This window comes from Phalacrocorax aristotelis, chromosome 6, assembly GCF_949628215.1.
Source record: "Phalacrocorax aristotelis chromosome 6, bGulAri2.1, whole genome shotgun sequence".
NCBI classification, from domain to species: domain Eukaryota; kingdom Metazoa; phylum Chordata; class Aves; order Suliformes; family Phalacrocoracidae; genus Phalacrocorax; species Phalacrocorax aristotelis.
In genome coordinates this window covers 62,756,383-62,777,719 of record NC_134281.1, presented here as the reverse complement: position 1 = coordinate 62,777,719, position 21,337 = coordinate 62,756,383, and the positions used below count along the sequence as shown (strand labels likewise).

Sequence of the window (21,337 nt, the reverse complement as noted above, 5' to 3'; positions counted from 1 at the left end):
GTAGGTTCACCTCCTCTGCCTCAGTCATGAAAGTAGACACTGGAAAGGTCCTTCCAGTTGTTTGGGAGAATGGGGCCCTTAGAAAATGGGACACTTTCTACTTCATGAGTCTGCTTTGACAGGACAGTGGATGCGTACTCTTTTCAGTTACAGGGAGACATGCTGTTTAGGCTCCTGAATAGAAAGCCTGCCACCACACAACATCTTGGCCAACTTAATTTACCTCGGTTGTTCAAGATGTCTTTGTGTCAGCAAATATTAATGGGAAAAACTGCAAACACAGATGAGGGCAATCAGTGCAATACTTCAAGTGCCATATTTTTTGCCAGGAACTCTTTCTGTGGCAGCTGCACCACAGTGATGTCTGGGAAGTCCTTTCCCATTCAGGGAGGATTAAGGCCGTGGTGCTGAGACAGAGGCTGTACTGTCAGAGGGGGACCCACTGCAGGAGAAATTCAGTAAACTGGTTGAGAATATCGGCCTAACTGTTGACCGAAAAGAAGCCCCAATGTTCCCCATGTTCTGGTTGATCCTTCGTTTCACGTTGAACTGTGAATTAGGAGTCACGTAACAGCTGGGAGTTGGTTTTTGCCAAGTGTCAGGCACTTCTGGTACAGGTTATTGGTTGCGGAGGGACTGACAAAAAGTGAGCAGGCTTTGATGGATGGGAGCCCAGCACAGTCTTAGACAGCTCTATCTGATGGAGCAAAGAATGTAAGCGCCAAAGATGATCTAAACAACAGGAGGAAGGAAAGGGCTAGTGCTGTCAGGCACATACGACTGCTGAGGAGGAAAGCTATCTTGTAATACCAAGTATAGAGAAATTCAATAAGTTCACTCTGAGTGTCAAAACATATTGCAGAACAAACTATCCATAGAATGTGGCAGCACAAGGGAATAAATGTAATCACAAAATAGTCAATAAGATAGAGCGAAAATATAAAATAAATGCTATGCAGGAGACAAACTCGAAAATATTGTTAGTGCCAGTAAACAACAGAGCACTCGGTGTCTTTCACAAGCAAAGCAGGGAAAAAACCGGATTTGCGTTCTCCTGAAAAACTCGTGTTGACTTAAAATGAGACGGATACAGAAAACAGCTTTATGACGAGGTTTCAGCTGTGACTGGAGTATAATCCAGAATGGTCTTCTATTTCATGAGCAGCTTGAAAAGGTATAATGATGCCTTATTGGCCACAAAAAATGGCAGAAGCAGAACAGTGGAAACAACATAAGTTCTACTGGAAAAGATTTGGTAATGGACTTTAGGCTTCCTGTTGAACCTGGGCAAATTTCCTAAATCCAGAGAATCTCAAGAAAAAGGATCTTTTTCTTTTGTGGGGAAAAAAATAGAAAAATAAAATTTGAGTGTTTCATTTATACAACTATTTTTAGATATATCTTATTTAAGCACACTCATATAAAAAAAATCAAATCCATTTAAAATATTTTGGTCTCAGATGGAAAAGATAGACTCTGAAAACTGGAGGAAGGAAGAGGGACACTGTATTACTGAATTATACAAAGTGTCCCCAGGCAATTAAAGTAATATATCAAGGAGAGTTTAGGGTCAAACCAGGGTTTGGTTTGGGGTCATTTTATTCTATCAACATGTTCCAGCAACTATTGACAGAACTGATGCCTGACTAGGGAGAGTGCGATGCTAGGGCTGCAGTACCGCCCGCACGGTGGCAACGGTGACAGAAATGCAGCAGGGTACGTGACATGACATTGGCTGTGCAGGGCGTTTACACAACGGTGCAAAACTGACCACGCGCCAACACATGTGGCGTTACGTCAGGAAGTGACAAAAGAAAGGAAAGCTTTTACATACCATAAACAATTGATGCTCGTAATCAGCCAGCCCACAAGAAGAGAAGCTGATTTAGTTCTGAGTGGTACATGGGACCCGATGCAAGAAGCAGTTATCAGAGAACCACTTCTGGACTGAAAGTCAACATACTTGTTGAGAAGGAAAAGGATAAAAAAAATCCACTGCAGTAATAATTAACTTTCAGAAAGAGAGCAGAAAAAAATGAGGAAATCCGTTAAAAGAAAAATGAAAAGAGCAGCGAAAAAGATGTAATGCAAACAGCATGGAGACAGGCTAGAGACAGACTGTATGAAAGACTCGGAATCATCACATATAACCCATCTTTGTTTTTTTTTTTATTATAAAAATCAACTATCTTATAAACACACACACAAAAAAACCCAAAACCAAAAAACCAACGAAACAAAAAAACCCAACAGCCAGCCCAAAACAGGAGAATGAAGATGATTTTGGAAAGACACCCTTCAAATGTTTAAGTCGTCTCAATGGAGAAGGATAGGGGAAAAAAGTGTAAAATCTGTCAAGTTAAATATAAACCACAGTATTTTGAGAATCAGCTTGCTACAGGCACAGCAGTTAATAATTCTTTTGTGTTAAAATAACCATGCTAGAAGCAGGAGGCCTCCCAGAGAGACTATTGGGTAGATAGATAGGCAAGAAGGTATGAGAAGTATAGAATACTAAATTAATTGTTCTCACTGATGTTTGCAACAAAGAAGGTTAGAGAGATTCTCAGTCTGAGGAAGTTTCTCAATGTCTACCATCATCTGAAGGCATTTTAGAAGATATAAATAATATTGACCAATAAGAATTGCCGTAAGTTGATGCTCACCCAAAACGTGTTTTAAAGGAACTCAAACCTGACATTTCTGAACTAACTACTGTAACACATAACCTGCCACTTATGTCAGCCTTGATGCCAGAAGAAATGTTGTAACTGCAGCACAGCCTTTAGAAAGGACTCATGGGCTGACCCCTGTAATAACAAAATATAAAGCAGACACATTTTTTTGCCACTGTAAAAGATCCATGTCCTCATGTCTAGAATATCACATGTAATTTGAGCCTCACCAAATAAAAAAAATGACATCTTAGAACCAGAAGAGAGCAAGAAAGCACAGATGACCAGAGATGTGGCATGGTTTTATATATGATAAGACTAAATAGATTAGGATTCGAAATTTGGAAAATAGGTTGTAGGAGTGGGCACGTCAAGGCTATGTAATCATAAATGGTATAACGGTTGTAAATAGGAATGCGTTATTCTCTGGTTCTTCCTGTCTAAGAACGTACAGGCTTAACCACGTAAAAACATTTAAAGCAAAAAACAGGAAATACCTTTCACTGAGTCATTAAAATGTGAAATGTATTGCCACAAGATGCCACTGAGATCAAGCATCTGACAGCTAGGTCTCTCTCCTCTCTCACCAGCTGGCACCACTGTGGGTGCGATGGAGGGTCGGCTCAGAAAGCCAGTTTATTGCTGGCAACTGGGAAGGCAAAGAAGAAATCCTTCATACCTCTTCCTGTTTGCCATAAATGCCTGCTGCTGGTTACTGCTGAAGTCAGGAATTGCAGGTAAGCGGACCATTCATCAGCTCAAACAAGGTTAGGTTTTCACGATGCTATCACAATAATAGTAATAATGATAATAAAAATGAGAAAAGACTGCCTATTATTTGCAGAACGTTTTGATTGCTGATGGAACTGTGTATCTGATGGAATGCAGTAATGATGAAAGTTGCTCTAGCAAGCTTCAGGCATCCTTCCCGTGGGCGCTAGTTCCACCGTTCCGTCTGGTGTGTGCTCAACTGATTGGAAATGATGTAACTGACACAGCACGCTGCATTTAGAAAGAGCCCCGTCTTCGTGTTCACGTGTCTTGTCACGAGTTTGGGTGATTGGTGGGGTAGCAACTGCATTAGTACATATATACACAGATATAAAAATAAATACAGGTACATATGTGCATGCATATGTATGCATGTGCATATATGTGTATATATAAAATATATTAAAAACCCTACCTGGTAAATCTCACCATTTCTTCCAAACATAGTTTGAAAGTATTAGTTCTGTGAACCACACTCACTTTTTATAACATGCGAAAAAGTGAATACTCTTACAACATGTTTTCCCCCCGCTTTTTGGAAGTTCATTTTTTTCTGTTCAGTCAGAATTTTATCACAATTTCATGCCCCTACACTTCACGGTTTGTTACTTGGTCTATTACTCTCACATTTAACTCGATAAGGTCCTGCTTCCTATGATATTCATTTCTGAGTTTTGATTCTTCACAGCTGCTGCTTTGAAGTTTTAGATAACATTCTGAGCGTTGCACATTGCTCCTGGTTTTAAACATTTCATTCAACTGCAGTACATAGCTCTGTTTCTCCCAAGTAACTTTTCAGTAAATTTTTATATTCTTGTATTCTAAAATGAATGTTCTGCTTTTAGTCAGGGCTAAACCGTGGACTTTTTTCTTAGCAGAAGCTAGTAACTTCTGTCAAAATGTTTGGTGATTTATTCGCGTCTTCTTCAATCCTTTCTTCACAGGAATTTAAGTCTGTTACTCAGTTCCGGAGGATTCTGAATCACTGTGTATTTCATACTCGCGTGAAAGGACGCGCCGATGCTCACATGTCTTCGTGCCCTCCCTTTCAGCACCATGTTCTTTTCGACCCAGTCCTGGCCAGGAGCAGGAAACGCATCTAACAATATCCAACTGATATCACTATCCCAAGATAATATGGAACTGTGCTGGAACAGTGAGTATGTGTGTGGTTGGATGGCTGTTAGCCGGAAACAAGCAGATATGAAAACTCAGGTTTTGCCCTTGCTTTCCCCCTTGAACACATAGAGTGATCTAAAAGAGTGCATGTGAACCTGGATTGCAGGTCCACGTGAGGTAGAGACTTCCTTTACCAACCTTGAGATCTTCAGTTATTAATTGCAAAATTTGGTCTGAGATTTTTTAACTTTCTTAAATGGACAAAAAATGAGCAAGGCCCTCACTTCACATGTTGAGCTGAGGTTGCTTTGAATCTCGAGGCAGTAAGGATGTATGGAGGGCGAGCTGAGGGTGCCGTGGCTGGAGCGGGACTGCAGATATCCCCACTGGTTTCTCTCCTCTGTGTGTGCTTCTTGTGTGAAGGGTCCTAATTTTTCATTCCATAGCCCTTTCTGTGCACTGCCCAGGGGTTTGTCTGTGGGTACAAAGGTGCAGTTCTCATGCAAGCTATGTACAACCGTGTAAGAGCACAGGTTATGTACGCTTACCACTAGTGCAGTTTGACACACTGTCAAATTATATGCACGGGGTCATAACGCAATGACAAACTTTTGCCAGCATTAATCTTCCTCCAGTGTCACAATACAGGACACAATTCTAATAATGAAATATCCTTATTATACAGAACTACTTACAGATATTAGCAGTGCCCTTAGGTATAGGCAGATAAGAACCAGGGCTCCACGGTCGGCCCTGGTAATTCTTCTTGCATTTTCCACAGTCTGGGCCAGTTGTGTTATGCTCACATTCACAAAGGAGTCTTTTGTTCTCTTCTTTACAGCCAGTAGCATGAAGGTTGCACTTACACCTATTTTTAAAAGGCAAAAATAAAAAAAGTGGAATATTATTTAGAGGTGAGTTTAAGTTCAGATTAAGTCTTAATAAAGCATGTCCTGTGGCAACCATGCTATTTCTGTGTCGTGCCTGTATCATTGTTTTAGCGTGCTTTACAAGACATCGCACAAATAGCATGTTGTAACACCTTCAGCTCAGACAGGTCTAAAAGCAGTAATTTCACCAAGACTCCGAGATGCTGAATCTTTTCTTGTTTTCACTAACGCAGCTCCACTGAGATCAACTAAATTATTCATAATTTTCACTACAGACAGGTCTATAATCTTGCAAAAATTCAGGAGTTACTCACCACTCCCAGGAACAAAACAAGTTCTCTGCTTATGTCCTTAGAGAATCTGCCCCAAATTAAGATCCAAATTAGGCCCTGGGAGTCTGAGAAAACAGATTTTTATTAAATATCCTCTGCAATGGCATGCTTCAGTAGAAGGGAAGCTCACTATAATGGTGTTTGGCCATTCTTGTTTGGCAAGTACTCTCTTGCTCTGTAAAGAAAATTTTTTTGCTTGCTTTAATTTGATGTAGTAGCTGAAGGTCAGGGGAAATATTTTGGTAGGCACGTTTAGTTTTACTTAGGAAAGAACACCCAGTCCAACCTTGCGACAAAATCATTAGATAAACCAGATTCCGCAACTGGTCTTAGAACAATTTTTTTGTTCTTAAATTCCCCTTTCCCTGAAACTAGGACGCTTACAGAATGGGAAGCTAGTTTCATAAGCAGTAAGATACTGTTACCTCTTTCCATCCCTTTCCAACAGATGTCAAACTCGGCTAAAATCTTTTTCTGTTTGGGGCTGGAGAGAAAAACTAGTATTTAACGACCCTGTCTGTTTGTTTTCGTAATGATTGTACATCCAGTGATTTAAAGGGTTCTCGTGTGGGCATTTGTCACCTGTTCCATACAGTGACCAATAATTAGAGCAAAACAACACATGGAGTGGCCAAGTGCAAATTAACAGCTGTCAAGCTGACTTCCATTTGGAAGGAATATGACCTCAAGCAACTGGTCACATACATATATATCCCCAGGGTAAAGCAAGCTTGCAGTTGTTGTTAGTGGCTGATGGAGAAAAACCCACAAGACTCTGTAATACAGTAGATGGGAGCATTCTCAATGCGAGAAACGAGGCAGGTGAAACTGCTGTTATTTGAGCAATGCTCATTCTAAAAGAAAAACAGGGTCAGCACCTTTGAAATTGAAATACCAAAATGTCTTGAATATGCCAGACAAAAGAAAGCACGATTCACTTTTATATACTTGCCAAAATACTGATGCTTAAAGACTACATCAATTCTAAAGTAAATTTTCAATGAGTAGCTGCCGCAGGATGCAAGATGCCTGTCTGGGTGTCAGTGGATGAGATAGGCCTGTTCATGGAAAGATTGAAGATTTTGGTAAATGGCACTCCTGTAAGAAAAGTGATGGGTAGTTTTACTGTCCACAGACATATGAAAACAGAAGACTCCCGAACAGCAGAGATAGATACACAATAATGGCAAGACTGAAAAATAAGAGTCGGAGGAGAAGGAAGCAGGAGAGACTGTAGAGTCACAGAATAAATGACAGGAACCGAATGGGTTTCTTCCAGGGGAGGTTTCTGTTTTATTGGAGAGACTCATAAGTGTCAGAGGCAGCAAACTGGTGTAGGTGGGAAGAGAAAGCCGCTGATTCTGAGGAAAAGCTGTAGTTCCTGGGGCTCTGAAAGGGTGCTGAAGACTGGTAGGGGAACAGAGGTGGGGGAAAATAAATGTAGGTACATCTGCTAATTGCTGTAAATGTGCACAGGTCTTTTAATAAGCACCTGAAAGTACAGAATGGTTGTGTCAGAGAACCTGGGGCAAAGTCTGCTTGCACTTCTTAATGCTATACTTGTCATAGGTTCCTGATGACATAGACCGATCCTTCCTCAGTTTTGCTTGTATGGCTAAAAGTCTTGGGCAGACTCCAGCCTTCTCCATCTCCCTCTGCTTCTATCTGGTCCTGTCCCATGCCTCTTCATATATATACAAAACATACATATGCATATATTTCTACGTATGAATGTATATATCCATACACAAACAATTCCCATAAATTCTCATGCATATTGATTTCCTTTTATCTCCCACATTCCCTAACTCCACTGTGACCCAACTCTTCACGGGCTGCCTCCTCCTTTTCCTTATTTCCCAGGCAAGAGGGCATAGACAGCACGGAATAGCTCTGCTGCCTGTTCTGGTGCCCAGTTTTTAAATTTCTTAGGGCAAGATTGGTGCAGAGGAAGTGCTTCTCAGCCCAGAGCTGCGGCATCATGCCGCGGAAGCTGTTCTGCAGTCCACACGGCAGCGCCCGTGCAGCACAGCAGCGGCAGGGGTTCTGCAGGAGGCACCTTCTGCAATTAGCCACCAAGCTCTAACAAACAAAGGAAAACCACACATTTTGGAGGACTGTAGTTGTACCAAATACGGGCAGGTTTTCTCAAAACCAGCAAAATGCATTTGCTTGTGGAAGTAGCTGGGGACCTTCTGTCAAATTTTAAAACCCTATGAACTGAGATTTAAAACAATCAGTCCTCATAGGGGCATTCGGAACAAACACACACAAACCAGACAACGGAGGGGCATCTTAGCCACTTAGCTTCCTAAACAGAGGAACTGCTAAATGGCTCTTCCTGCTCTAAACCGGTGGAATAATCACAGATCCACTCAATCAATGCCCCTCTGCAAATTAACTTATTGGGATGTTTAATATGTATTTTTGAAAGCTTTTCCAGCAGAATCGCCCAGAATGCTGCATCCTGCCTTAAGGGAAAATGCCAAATAATACCATGTTTAAGAAAAAGGAGAGCAGACATTCTACCCCTGCCCCAATTAAAAAAAAAACACCACCACCCCTCAAAAATAAAACCCCAGCAATGGGGAGAGATGTGTAGCCTTCTACAAGGATGATTTAAAGTGAATGTGAGAAAACAACAAATTCGATCACTGGAAAAACATAAAGGACTGATCTAAAACCTTTGTGGGCAGAGAACAGACAGTCAAAACCTAAAATTAACAGCTGAGCAAAAAAAGAGCCAACAATGCTGAAAAACTCCAAAAAATCTCAGAATAATTCAAACTTAGCTGTGTACGATTTCCAAGAAGAAAGTAAGAGACAAATGTGGTCACTGTGGTTTTCTACAAGAGTAGTTAAAGATCAAAGATCAAGGTAAAAGAATAAATTTATATTAAATATGTCAAATGTAGAGTTAATGAGAGCTAGTTAAAGTGGGCACAAAAATAAATGTTTAATAAAAAAACCCCAAACCACAGAAGGTCAGACAATGTGTGGCAAAAAACATCTCCTTTGCTGCCTTACTGTACAGGCAACATAAAAGTTGGGTTGGGTTTATGATCACTAGTGTTATACAAGTTCAAAAAAAGCTGTAGATTAATGGAAGCTGAAGAGATTAAACTGGAGTTCTTGTTGGTGTCAGTAACTATGCATAGGGAATAAAGGCGAGAAGCATAAGCAGAAAAAAAGACATTGAGAGCATTGAACCACAGAGGCTCTGATTCTCCTCTCACATGCACCAATTTTTTTGCTGAGGTCACTTCACAGGTCTCAGGGAGATTAATCATGATTTCCACAGCACATGAAGGACGTAGCTGAATACTGAATGAGTGTAAAATGCAGACAGTGCTAAAACTGAAAAAGAACAAAAAGCATCTGTGGAAAGCAAACCGAACATAAGTTGGAGGGTACCGTGCCTGGGGAAAAACAAGCCAACACCGACTTCTGTGCTCTATGTGGAGAGGCATTTTTACTGAAAGAGGGAAATAATGCTTTGTCTTCTGTTTCTTTAGGAAGGCTGCACTAGGAACTGGGCAATCTGACCCAGGGACCTCATCAGTGTGTACCTATGGACAACCGCAGAGGCTTCTGCAAAGAAGAGAAACGCCTGTTGTGCTTGAGGAACAGACTTCTCTGGATGAATGGAAGAGGTAAATGTGTGTAGCGGGGCTGAGGGATGACTAGAGCACAATAAAAAGCTGCTTCTATTTGCAGGAAAAGCAGTAAGGAAAATGGAAATATTTAAGGTTACAGAGAGAAGACCATTCAGGTAAAAGTACCATCCACCATGAAAGAACCACTCTTGTGATGAGATGTATCGCACTGTGAGCAGTGTGAAACCAAAGCAGCAGAGCCTGGACCTTAGCCATTCCTGATTCCTGTAATCAGCTGAGCACCACTGATCTGGTGGCCGACCTGGGCCCTGCCAGATCACTGTCAGGATGTGGACATCAGCCTCCTACGGAAGACTGCCCAAGGTCGGAGTCCTTCATCTGTCTTGTCTTTTTTTTAAGGAAGATTACCTTTCTTTTCTGCTCCGGAGGTAAGGAAATATTTTGTTACCTTATGCGAATACCCATGATGAGAAATTATTACTGAAAATCCTAGGTACCATTTGTAATTTCTTTAAACACTTCCTTTGAAAGGCTGTTTCTAGCTGTTACTGCTTTAAATCTGAGATAGGATCAAAAGGCTTAATCAGATTTACCGACAAAGCACATGAAACACAAAATTTCATATGGCCCTTGTAGATGGTTCCATCAGAAGAACGTGGCCCCTTTGGCTGCATGTGTAAGAACAGAGAAGTTCTGAAAACCTAAAGAACTGCTTCCACATCCTGTGTACTGAGTTCCAGATGCCTATATAGTTTCTTGAAATATATTTCATGCCTATATAGTTTCTTGAAATCCAAAGAAAAAAGCCGAAATGCTTTAGCAGGCATTATGTACACATGCCCAGAAATGCAATTACTGGGTAGCAGTGGGCAGGTAGCAGCTGCCTGGCACATCAAGTGGGTTTGGATGTGTACTGAGAAGGGATGACTGAGGGACCTGTAAAAAGAGCAGGTTTGAGAATGCAGGCTAAGGTATGGCAAATGTAAGAGGAGGTGCGCTGCAGCCTTTGTACTGCACTGGCAACAGCCTAAGGGCAAAATCCCATGTAAGGATAAAGCAAATGTTAAGGGCAAAGCGCAGTTCTGAGATGCTCACCATAAATGGCATTGCTGAGGTAGTCACAGGACCCCAGAACAGTAGGGGGTTGGAAGGGACCCCTGGAGCTCACCCCGTCCCACCCCTGCATGAGCAGGCACACCCAGAGCAGGGGCACAGGGCCGCGTCCAGGCGGGGGGTGAATGTCTCCAGGGAAGGGACCCCACAGCCTCTCTGGGCAGCCTGTGCCCCTGCTCTGGCACCCGCACAGGGAAGGGGTTTGTCCTCATGTTCAGGTGGAACTTCCCGTGTTCCAGCTTGAGCCCGTTGCCCCTTGGCCTGGCGTTGGGCACCACTGAAAAGAGCCCGGCCCATCCCCCTGACACCCACCCTTCAGATATTTATAGGTATTTATGAGATCCCCCCTCAGCCTTCTCTTCTCCAGGCTGAACCAACCCAGGTCTCTCAGCCTTTCCTCACAAGGGAGCTGCTCCAGTCCCCCGACCATCCTCGCAGGTCTCCACTGGACTCTCTCCAGCAGTTCCCCATCTGTCTCGAACTGCGGAGCCCAGAACTGGCCGCAGCCCTGCAGGTGTGGCCTCACTGGGGCAGAGCAGAGGGGGAGGATAAACCTCCCTCTCCCTGCTGGCCACACTCCTTTTACTGCCCCCCAGGACACCGCTGGCCTTCTTGGCCCCAAGGGCCTGGTGCTGGCTCAGGGTCGCCCCGCTGCCCCCCAGCACCCCCAGGGCCTTCTTAGCAGAGACGCTCTCCAGCAGATCACCCCCAGCCTGTGCTGGTGCGGGGGGTTGTTCCTCCCCAGGGGCAGGACCTTGCACTGGCTCTTGCTGAATTCCCTGAGGTTCCCCTGGGCCCAGCTCTCCCGCCTGTCCAGCCCTTGCTGGATGGCAGCACAGCCTTCTGGCACCTCAGCCGCTACTCCCAGCTTGGTATCATCAGCGAACGTGCTGAGGTTACACTCTGTCCCATCATCCAGGTCATTGATGAATCTGTTGAACAGGACTGGACCCAGCACAGACCCCTGGGGAACACCACTAGTGACAGGCCTCCATCCAGACCCTGTGCCATTGATCACGACCCTCTGAGCTCTGCCCTTCAGCCAGTTCTGTGTCTACCTCTCTGTCCGCTCATCTAACCCACACTTCCTAAGCTTGTCTGTGAGGATGTGATGGGAGACAGTGTCAAAAGCCTTGCTGAAGCTGAAGTAAACACCGTCCACTGCGCTCCCTTCATCTCCTCAGCCAGTCATGCCCTCGTAGAAGGCTATCAGGTTGGTCAGGCATGATCTCCCCTTGGTGAATCCATGTTAACTATTTCCCATAACCTTTTCCTCTACATGCCTGGAGATGACCTCCAGGATGAACTGCTCCATCACCTTTCCGGGGATGGAGGTGAGGCTGACTGGCCTATAGTTCCCCAGGTCCTCCTTGCCCTTTTTGAAGACTGGAGTGACACTGGCCCCACTCCAGCCCTCAGGCACCTTTCCTGTCCTCCATGACCTTCCAAAGATGATGGAGAGTGGCTTAGTGACAGCATCCGCCAGCTCCCTCAGCACTTGTGGGCACAACCCGTTGGGGCCCGTGGATTTGTGAGGATCCTGTTTGCCTCGGTGATCTCTGACCCAATCCTCCTCAGCCAAGGGGGAATCTTCGCTTCTCCAGACTTTCTCTCTCCCCTCTGGGGGCTGGGGTGCCTGAGGGGCAGCCTTAGCAGCAAAGACTGAAGCAAAGAAGGCATTCAGTCCCTCTGCCTTCTCTGCATCCTGCGTCACCAGGGCCCCCACCTCATTCAGCCGCCAGCCCACAGTTTCCCCAGTCTTTCTGTTACTGCTGATGTATTTGAGGCAGCCCTTCTTGTTATCCTTGACATCGCTTGCCAGATTTAGTTCCAAGTGGGCCTTGGCCTTCCTCGTGGCATCTCTGCATACCCTGACAACGTTCCTATATTCCTGCCCAGTGGCCAGTGCCTTTTTCCACATACTGTAAACCTCCTTCCTTTTGAGTTTTTCTAGAAGCTTCTTTGCTTTGTCCATGATTATAAATATCAACAACTCCATGAGCAATTAGGTCATGCATGGGGAGATGCAGGCCTTGAAACAGTTTCTACCTGAAGGGAACAGTTGTCTGCCCATTACATCTGGTGACAGTTTCTCTAGGCTTTTTTCTGTTGATCATTGTAGGAGCAGCTCTGTCAGTGCTGAGCTTGTGAAAGCGAACGCCACGTCCCCACAACACTTGTCTGTATTTGGGAACTTCCATCCTGAGGTTTCCACAGCTTGGCTGATATCCACCCTTCCCATTCAACCTGCGAGGATGTTTCCTGCTCAGCAGCCTGGTTACAGCACACGCAAGAACACGTTTCCCTCCAATGTGCAAATTCAATTTTGAATCACTGGAGATTGATATTGCTGTCCACCGCTATAAACTCTAATTGTGTGGGAGAACAAATTTGTTTTTCTGACCACTCATCTTTGACAGACTCATTATTTTGTCATAAAGCAATCAGGAGGATATTTTTGGCAGTTACATAAGGTGCAGGAAGCACGCTGGCATGTTGAAGGAGCAGCGTTGTTGTAGTGGGAGCAGGAGCCCCGGGTGCACTGCGTTCCTCACAGACTCTATTTACATACAGACAACTGACATCAAAATGCTGTAAAAAATCACTAAGGTAATAGCGTGCCGACGCTCTGGCATGTGAGTGCTAACCAGTAGACTGGGGGGGGGAGGGGGGGTGTCACATGAGGGGATCAATTATGCTGAGATCATTCATGAGAAAGTAAGGCAAGAGAAACTCTTTGATACATTTTTAATGACTCGCCATATGTTCCTCACTTAGATACATCTTTCGATCACTCTAGGTCATCGCCAAAGTTTAGAAAATCAACTTAAAAACCAGCTTGTAAGCCCTCTGCATGGGCTCTTCACCTCTGCATGCCACAGGTCAGCGCTCTGCTCCCAGGTAAGCAACGCCTGAACTTGCACAGGAGTCCTCATGTTTGCTCTTCATACTACTGCCCACACAACATGGTGTACACAACAAATTCATCATCATTTGAGAAGCTGTCTGTACAGGTAAGTGGCAAAACGCTTGTACCACTGAGCGTACAGGGTAAACATAATGAAAATACTTAGATAAGTCTGTTTTTCCTTCAAATGTCTCTAACAAGTGGAACATCTTTTCATAGAGGCTCACAGTCTCAGAAACGTCACATCTGCTGAATATTATTATTCATTATATCATAGGTATTTCCATGTCATGTCAAAAAAAAAAAGTATGCTGGTCCTTATCCTAATTTCCAGAGCTTAATAGATGCCTACGCAGCTTTACTATTGAAGCAGATTTTGGATGATGAAAACAAGTATAAAGGACACTGTTGCGAAGAAATAAAATGATTGCTGGCCAATTTACTTCTGCGAGGATGGAACAGAAAGCGTGAACACAAACATAAAAGAGGTAACAAGATAATTACTGCAATCTAGGCTGCCAGGGCTCACTGCAGGGACTACCCGTCTGAAGAAGTTCTGAGCTAAAAGGGTAAAAAAAAACTAAGGACAGTTGGCAATCAGAAAATGGCATGGGTTGCTGGCTGCAAGTAGGTCTGCTGAGCAAATGTTCTAGCTCACATGAAGCAGAAAAGTAAATTCTGGTTTCTATTCAATACTTTTTGAGCCATATGAATATCTCAGGTCAACGTTGCTGTATGGAAGCCGCGTCCAAAAAAGGCACTACATCTTTTGCTGGGAGTTATGAATGAGACCCCTGTGGTTTGCTGGTAAAATGTAGCCACTGAAGTGAGAGTAATGAAATATAAGTCCTTTCTTTCATTTGTTTATTTCTGGAAATGCATTTGGTCACCAGTCTTTTTCCCTGTGCCCTTCCCTGAATTTATCTAATATGTCATAATCTCTCACTGGGAAAAAAAAAAAGATTCCTTTGTGGAATAGCGCTACATCAATAATAAAGGATAAAAAAATTCAATAATAACAAATATAACTTTGTATAGGTAGATATATTATTCTTTCATTTGCAAAGCAAGGACTAATGTTGGATCAGGTTTTTAAGCTTCTTAAATCTGTAAGTAGCTTTATGGCTAGAAAAGCAGTTTAACCTGCTCTCAGTAATCCTGCTGCACCTTAGTACCTTAGAATCCAGAGATTTACAGAAGCCTCTTCAACTTTATTCTTTACTGTTTAGTTTTTGCTGCTAAATTTGGGAGGAAATTGAATTAGATTCCCACAGGCAGTATGGAAAATTTGGGGAAATAGCTTCTTATTGTCCCTCAGCTGAATATAATATATCTAGTGGGGAACAGCAAAACCCAGACACAGAGAGCATGTTTGCTTTGCATTCTCAGTGGCCTACTTCCAAGCAGTTTGGAGAGCTTGAAATTAAAAAAGAAAACAAAGTCCAGAAGGGCAGCATAATTCCCTTTTCCACAGGAGCGAGGACTTCCCAAGACTCACAGAAAGCATACAGGGCATGGAGTTGCCCGTTGTTTGCACTAAGCCAGCCCAAAAATAAGAGAGCACAAGTGCTAAATTTAAATATTAACACATGTGTAAGTTTTACTGTGTTTGCACGCTAGTAAACATTTCTATATATTCTGATTATTTAAATGGCAACTACTGTCAAGTTCGATGCTGGTCAATACGAACAAGAACTACAGTATCACTGCTGGTCGATTTATATCTCAACCTGTATCTGATTAGCATGCTCTCTGACAGACGTATGCTGTCTTCCTTTTGAAGCCAAACATTAGTGGGGCAGGTCCTTTTGGCTTCGCCGCGCCTTTCCCCTGACCCTTTCAGACAGAGGGCCAAGGGCAACCCTACCTTGCCAAACAAACTGTAGATGTTTCTGAAATGCAGAAGTTTACACAGGAAGGAGGAGGCAGTAACCTAATAAACCTCTCACAAACGCCTCAGTATTTAAGCATTTGAAACTGTTCTGACTTCCTGGCTAGATAAAAAATGTTTCAGACCAACAGATCTGAAAATTTTCAGACTTGCTGGCTGTCTCTTAGGTCCAAAGTCTAAAAATAATCCAGTGATGCTTATATGTAGTAGAACAGAACAGCTAATTCTGAGTCTGAGTTATTTCAGTTTCCAGATAAAAAATACCCACCCTCAATATTAAATGCTTAGATACCCCATGCCAAGTGGAATGGGCAAATGCTTTTTCTAACTTTCATTTCACATTCTCCAAGTGTTAAAGCTGAAATGAATCTGTCTGAAAATATAGCTGCTGTTAGCTGCTGCAGAGAACAAACTTCCATCCCTTCCCAAACACTCCTTTTTGCTTTTTCTTCAGAGATATTAGTTTTCATGGAAATGTGTCAATAAAGAGAGCGGCTATAAAATCTGCTAGAGTTCGCCAGCAGCATGTTCCACAAATAATTTCACCCATGAACACAGTTTGCCAGATTCTTAGCTGATGTAAATCCATCTGGCTCCACTAGAATCAATGAAATTATGTTAGTTCACACTGTCTGAAATATGGCCTAATTTGTTTCTAGCTTTCATTCCATTCACATTATCCTAGGCTCGCTGGCTGTATTTTTAGATAATGGCAGATAATCTTTTTGTCATTTTAAATGGCAGGCCTGAGATCTTGAACAAGCATGGGATGGAAACTGGGTGTCAGTGGAGCATAAGGAGCCCCGGTGTGATGTGGCTTTATGGACACAACTGCTGAGAAGGGAGGATGCTGATATTTTACATTGTCACATGCATCTGTTTTGCTCAAACCTTTAACCTCAAAAATAGAAAGCTTTTATTGTCTACCTGAAGGATGCCAAAACTGAGGACCGTGGCAGTCATGTCTGTCCCAGAAAGGAAGCAAAATCTCTTGCTAAGGTGAAGACAAACGGTGCTACCAGTTGATCACCTAACACTGGTGGTTGTTTTGGTAGGTTCCCAGACTACCACTGAAGAACAGAGTAAAACCGGCAGACATAAACTCTAAGTACGCCAGTGTTACAACTAGTCCCTCCTTCCCCTTCTCTCCCACTAGAAAGTTCCCTTCTTTCTCACTGGAATCACTTGGTCTCACCTACTAAGCTGCGGTGCTTCACGTAACAATCCATCTCTTGCGCACCTTGATAGAGTGGGAGGGTGGGAAGCACATGTGTTGCGGCGGTACTACACAGTTTGGGTGTTCTGAGCTGTCATGATGTGTCACTGGTGTTTTAATTGGCTTGTTCTAAATATCAGGAAAAACTAGGAGAGGGTAAAACCAAAACAGCTTCTCAGCTGGTTATGCTGTCATACATCAGGGAGAGAAGGGCTACTGGGACGAGAATGCAGCTCTCCCTCCCCAGCTGGAATAACGCAATCTGTTTGGCAGTACCTTGTCGTTGTCTGTCTGGTGGTGCAAAAAATCTAAGGAGCATGCTGGCTGAGATTTGGCTACTGCTCGTTGCCATCAGCATGCTAAAGAAGCAAGATTCTGTTATTTTCAATTTTTTTTGCTGCTGTCCAACGTCCTGCTTGGCCAGTCTTAGTTTGCCACCCATCCATCGGGCAGTACGTCGTTACCAGCAAGTCAACACACACCAACGGATACCCTGGACACACCTTCTATTTTAATCACTGCGATACCACCAGGCAGAATTTAGCCACTCTATCACAGCAGTTGTAAAAGTCTGTACCGCAGCCCGCTAGATCGTTAAGAACTGACACACAAACCTCAGGTGAAAGGTGCACTGCAAAGTTTTACAGCTTACAAATTTAAAAACAGAAGTTAAAAAGTCTTTAGGAGTCACTGTTTCTTCTCTTTTCTCCCAATACAAACCTGAACGTTAGATTTGAAATTCCTGGCATTGTGTTAATGTGCATCACCACTTTTAAGTTTATTGAGAGACCAATTTTTCTGGGTTTAATTTAATTAATACCAGTCTTGCATCTGCTCAGCAGCAATCCCAGGAAGGCTGCTCCAAGATGCTAGTGATTGCATCAAACTTCCTGTCTTTACTTGTAAGTAGTATTTCACAGTATCAGCTGCCAGCTGGTACCCTGAATTCTTTTTCCCAGCACAACACTGAAAAGGAACAATTTGTTGTGTGGGAGGTCTAAAATTGTGGTCATTAAATTACCATCCAAGTGGACATGATTACAATTCAAAAATGTTACTTAACTCTCTGCAATGGGAAAAAAAAATTATTCTTGTATTTTACGATAGCCCAAGTGAGCTGTTACAAATTTGTGTCCATGATTAACGTTGGACAGACCTGGCCGAAGCAGAAGTATCTTTAAACTTAGAGAAAGGCTCAGGATGTAGCTCCTATTGTGTCATGGTAGGGAAGAAAGTATTTTCATGAACCATTGTCAAGGGAGCAATGTTTCTGCCACGTGAGAAACAAGAAAGGTTAAATTCATACTGATTCCAGTAACTTTTTGAGGACTATAATAGAGAAAAGCAGCATAAAAATATCTGTGGGACGTGCAGAATTCGACACTGGGGAGACCAGTTCTGCGAAGCACTACATCTGCTGCTCTTTTGAAAAGATTTCAGAGCATTTCTGTTTAAGAGACCTCCTATGGACTCATCTAAAGGCTCAACCGTGCCCCGGTCGTTTCTGCTGCAGGGATGGCATACACGGAAGAGCGGGGCACGGGCTGCAATGGGCTGCAGCTGATGCAAGCCCTAACCCTGCGCAGGAGCAGGCTGCCGCCCTTGCTGTGCGTCCCTTTGCACCCAGGCAGGACTGGCCCCACCGCGCTGCAGCAGCCCTGGGGCAGGAGCCCAGTGCGTAGGCACACAAGAGGTGCAGGGCAGCCCACCCCACGTACGCCTACTCTTGGACAGCAAGTTTCACTTGAAAAAGTGAGGCACCTCTGAAAGCTGCAACAGAATGAATAGCTCGGTCCTGTTCCTGCTGCAGACGGTAACAGGAAAGGCCCTTCTGCTGGTCCTGCTATCAGGATTCAGTGAAGAACCATCTCCCCTGCTCATTCTGATAGGCATCTGCTGTGACCAGCTCTGCTTTTAAGCCCTCTTCGTTAAGTTCATGTCTGTAGAGAGGATTTTGCGCATCAAACAAAGCCCTGAGGAGTCTTCCACCTCCCTTCCAAACAAACGCAAGAGGCCAGGGAGATTTGTTTCCAAGAAGAAAATGAGTCATAATTCAGAGAAAAGCGAAAAGCAAAGCGGACTCATTTACGGAGGCTGTCTAACCCCGCCAGAGTGGCTGGTCCAACCCAGCTCCCGGTGCCGCCTGTGAAACCCCTGGCCAGGGAGGCTCCTGTGGCGGCTGGAGCCGCGCGGGACGCGCCAGGGAAGCAGGGTCGGAGCAAGCGCTAGGAGATGGCAGGAAGCTTCAGGCAGCTGATCTCTCTGAGATCTGCCAGGAAGAAGTCAGGCTCTGCTCCAAAGAGAAAAGGAATATCGAACATATCCTTGGGTTTTTTTCTACATGTTTTGGCCACCTTTTGCTCCAGGTGTAGTCCCAATAGACACAACCAGCAATAAAGCACACATAAAGAACAAGGGCTGGTTTCTCATTCCGGTTAAGTTCTGTTAATAAATATAGTTACACACAGCCTAACAGTCCCTGAAAAGCCCGGGACTTAAGTGCTTTAAAAAGACATGTACTTCAAAATCACATTTCCTTTATCTGTCCTGTTTTGCAGATGTGTGGGGGAAAGGTAAAGAACTACCGATAAAAACCCACTTTAATTTTCAGTATCGCCATGAGATGTCTAGGCACTCACCGGACATTCAGAAAACCACCAGGATAAGTGAGGGCATAGCAGAAACGTAATTCAGGTTCTCTTTTGAGAATCCTGAGAATCCAGGCATGAAAAACTTTTGGCATATGATTTAGCTGACTGTCCTCTTGGTAGGTGTCTTTAAATGACAAACATGTAAAATACTTTTGAATTGTGAACACACAGCCTAGCCCCAAACTAACACTTGATTCTGAGAACTAGGTTAATATGCCTCCTTCAGGCTTATGCCTTGCTGCTGGCCTGCGCAGAAGCCGCTGCCCAAGGCTCATCGCTGGAACCACTCCGAAGGGCACCTTTTTGCACAGGCAAACCGTGCCCTGCGCTCTGCCGGCAGTGTTCTGCTGGTTATCGCTGGCAGTACTCCGAGGTGTTCTCTGGGTTCTTAAACCCTTTGGATAACCTCCCTCCCCCGGCAGCGCTGCCATCGTTACCAGAACTGATGCTTCTCAGCAAGCCTAGGGAGAAGAACACGCTTCTTGCAAGGGCAGGGCAATGGATCCCTTCCCGAAAAATCAGGTTGCTGAACTTGAACTTTAGGGATAATTATAAGGCATGAGGCAGCTGTAGTCTCTTCTGGAGTGAATGAACTATCAGAGGGTGCATAACGAACAGTTCAGAGAACGCGAACCTGACCAAATAGTTCAAAAGTAGTTTTGTGCTGGTGCTTTTTGCGTTTCATTAGGGTTGATTTTCAAAATGCTTTAGGCCTCCTGGCTCCATCTAAAATAATTGGGATTTGACTCCTTCTTATCAGCAAAACTGATACTCCAAATCCACTTTAAAATATAAAATTTTTTGTTTGTTTGTTTCTCTTTTCCTTTTTCTCTTTCAGCTTTTCATCTCAATTGGAGGTCATAATTTGAAAGAGAAAAGTGAGAAAACTGAACAGAACATTTCTCATTGTTTATCATGCCACCCTCAATTTTTTAACTTCTAAATTCCGTAACATATAAGCTCCTTGTCACAGAATATTTCCCTCTGGAATTATTATGATAAGAATTATTTGCCAGTAGAGCTGTGTGAATAATTGATTTTTCAGTTCACTGACTGAACTGAAAAAAAACTGGGGGGCAAAAATAATTCATGTCAAATGAAAATGTGTAGTTTTGTTTTCAGGTTTTAAATCCTTTTCTAGAGATTATTTTTAATAATTTTTGAACAAAAATATTTCTGAAGGAAAAATTGTGCCTTGAGTTTTCAAAAAAGTTTGTCAAAAGTATTTGTTAATGTGGGTCAAATTCTGAAGATACTTTCAGCCATCCCTGAGCGGTTTCTTCTGCGAATAATTTATACTTCAAAAATAGTAATCCTTTCTCCTGCTGAAGAAACCAGATGAAAAGTGAGCGGTTTGTGTCTGTGCACAGTGTTTGAAGTATGCCAAAAGCAACTTAGCATCCTATAGCTAACTTAGACACTGAAAAAGAACTATTGAGTCATCTCATCTCTAGCCCCGTTGGTATAACACCACTGCACAATGAAATTATTTGCTGAGACTAATTTTAAACGGTTCAGGAGATGACGTTCTAACTGGATCTTTTCTTTTTAATTTGGGAAAACAGTTGTTCTTTCACCTACTGTATTTCTGTTGCTGACTTTGTGTAGAGAAAGCTTGTTTTCTTTTTCTAAAACACCATATGATTACTGTTTAATTATAGACACTATTTATTGTTATCTTGAAGCCACTAAATCGGCTAGGTTCTGCAAACATTTTATTATGTTTTACTAAAGTCAGTGGAATCGTACAAAGATGGGAATATTACAAATGCTGTTTAGTATTAGAAAGTTTGAGATGGATGATATCATGGGTCAAATTTACTGGCTTTTTACCAAAGGAAAATCTGAATGTAGTAAATTGATTGATAGTCTGTGGGTATGACTCCTAACGGATGGCCCGGCCTTCCCAGAGGTCAGAGCTAGGCCAGGCTATCGGCTTGTCAGGTGCTGCCGGCCAGGAGCTCGTAGGCCTCAGATGGGGAAAGGGAGAGGAGACCCGGCCCCTGGCGCTGGCCGAGGAGCAGCGAGCAGGAGGCACGCGCGGGCATGTACATACCCCTGCCCGCTGCGGTACCCCCAACGCTGACTGGTTCCCCCCGTGCCAAAAAGGGTCTCCCACCGGGTTTAATACTTGCCCTAGCCCCAAAATCAGGT

General features: G+C 43.5%; 1 protein-coding gene across 4 annotated transcripts in view; it reads right to left on the bottom strand.

The window, feature by feature from the left end:
• The window catches only part of NTNG1 (netrin G1), a 157,092-nt gene that overhangs the window by 53,344 nt on the left and 82,411 nt on the right, over positions 1–21,337 (bottom strand). For all 4 annotated transcript variants that reach the window (XM_075098274.1, XM_075098271.1, XM_075098273.1 and 1 more), the window contains exon 4: positions 5,261–5,433. In XM_075098274.1, coding sequence (XP_074954375.1) covers positions 5,261–5,433 — 173 coding nt within the window. The remainder of the gene's footprint in view (positions 1–5,260; positions 5,434–21,337) is intronic.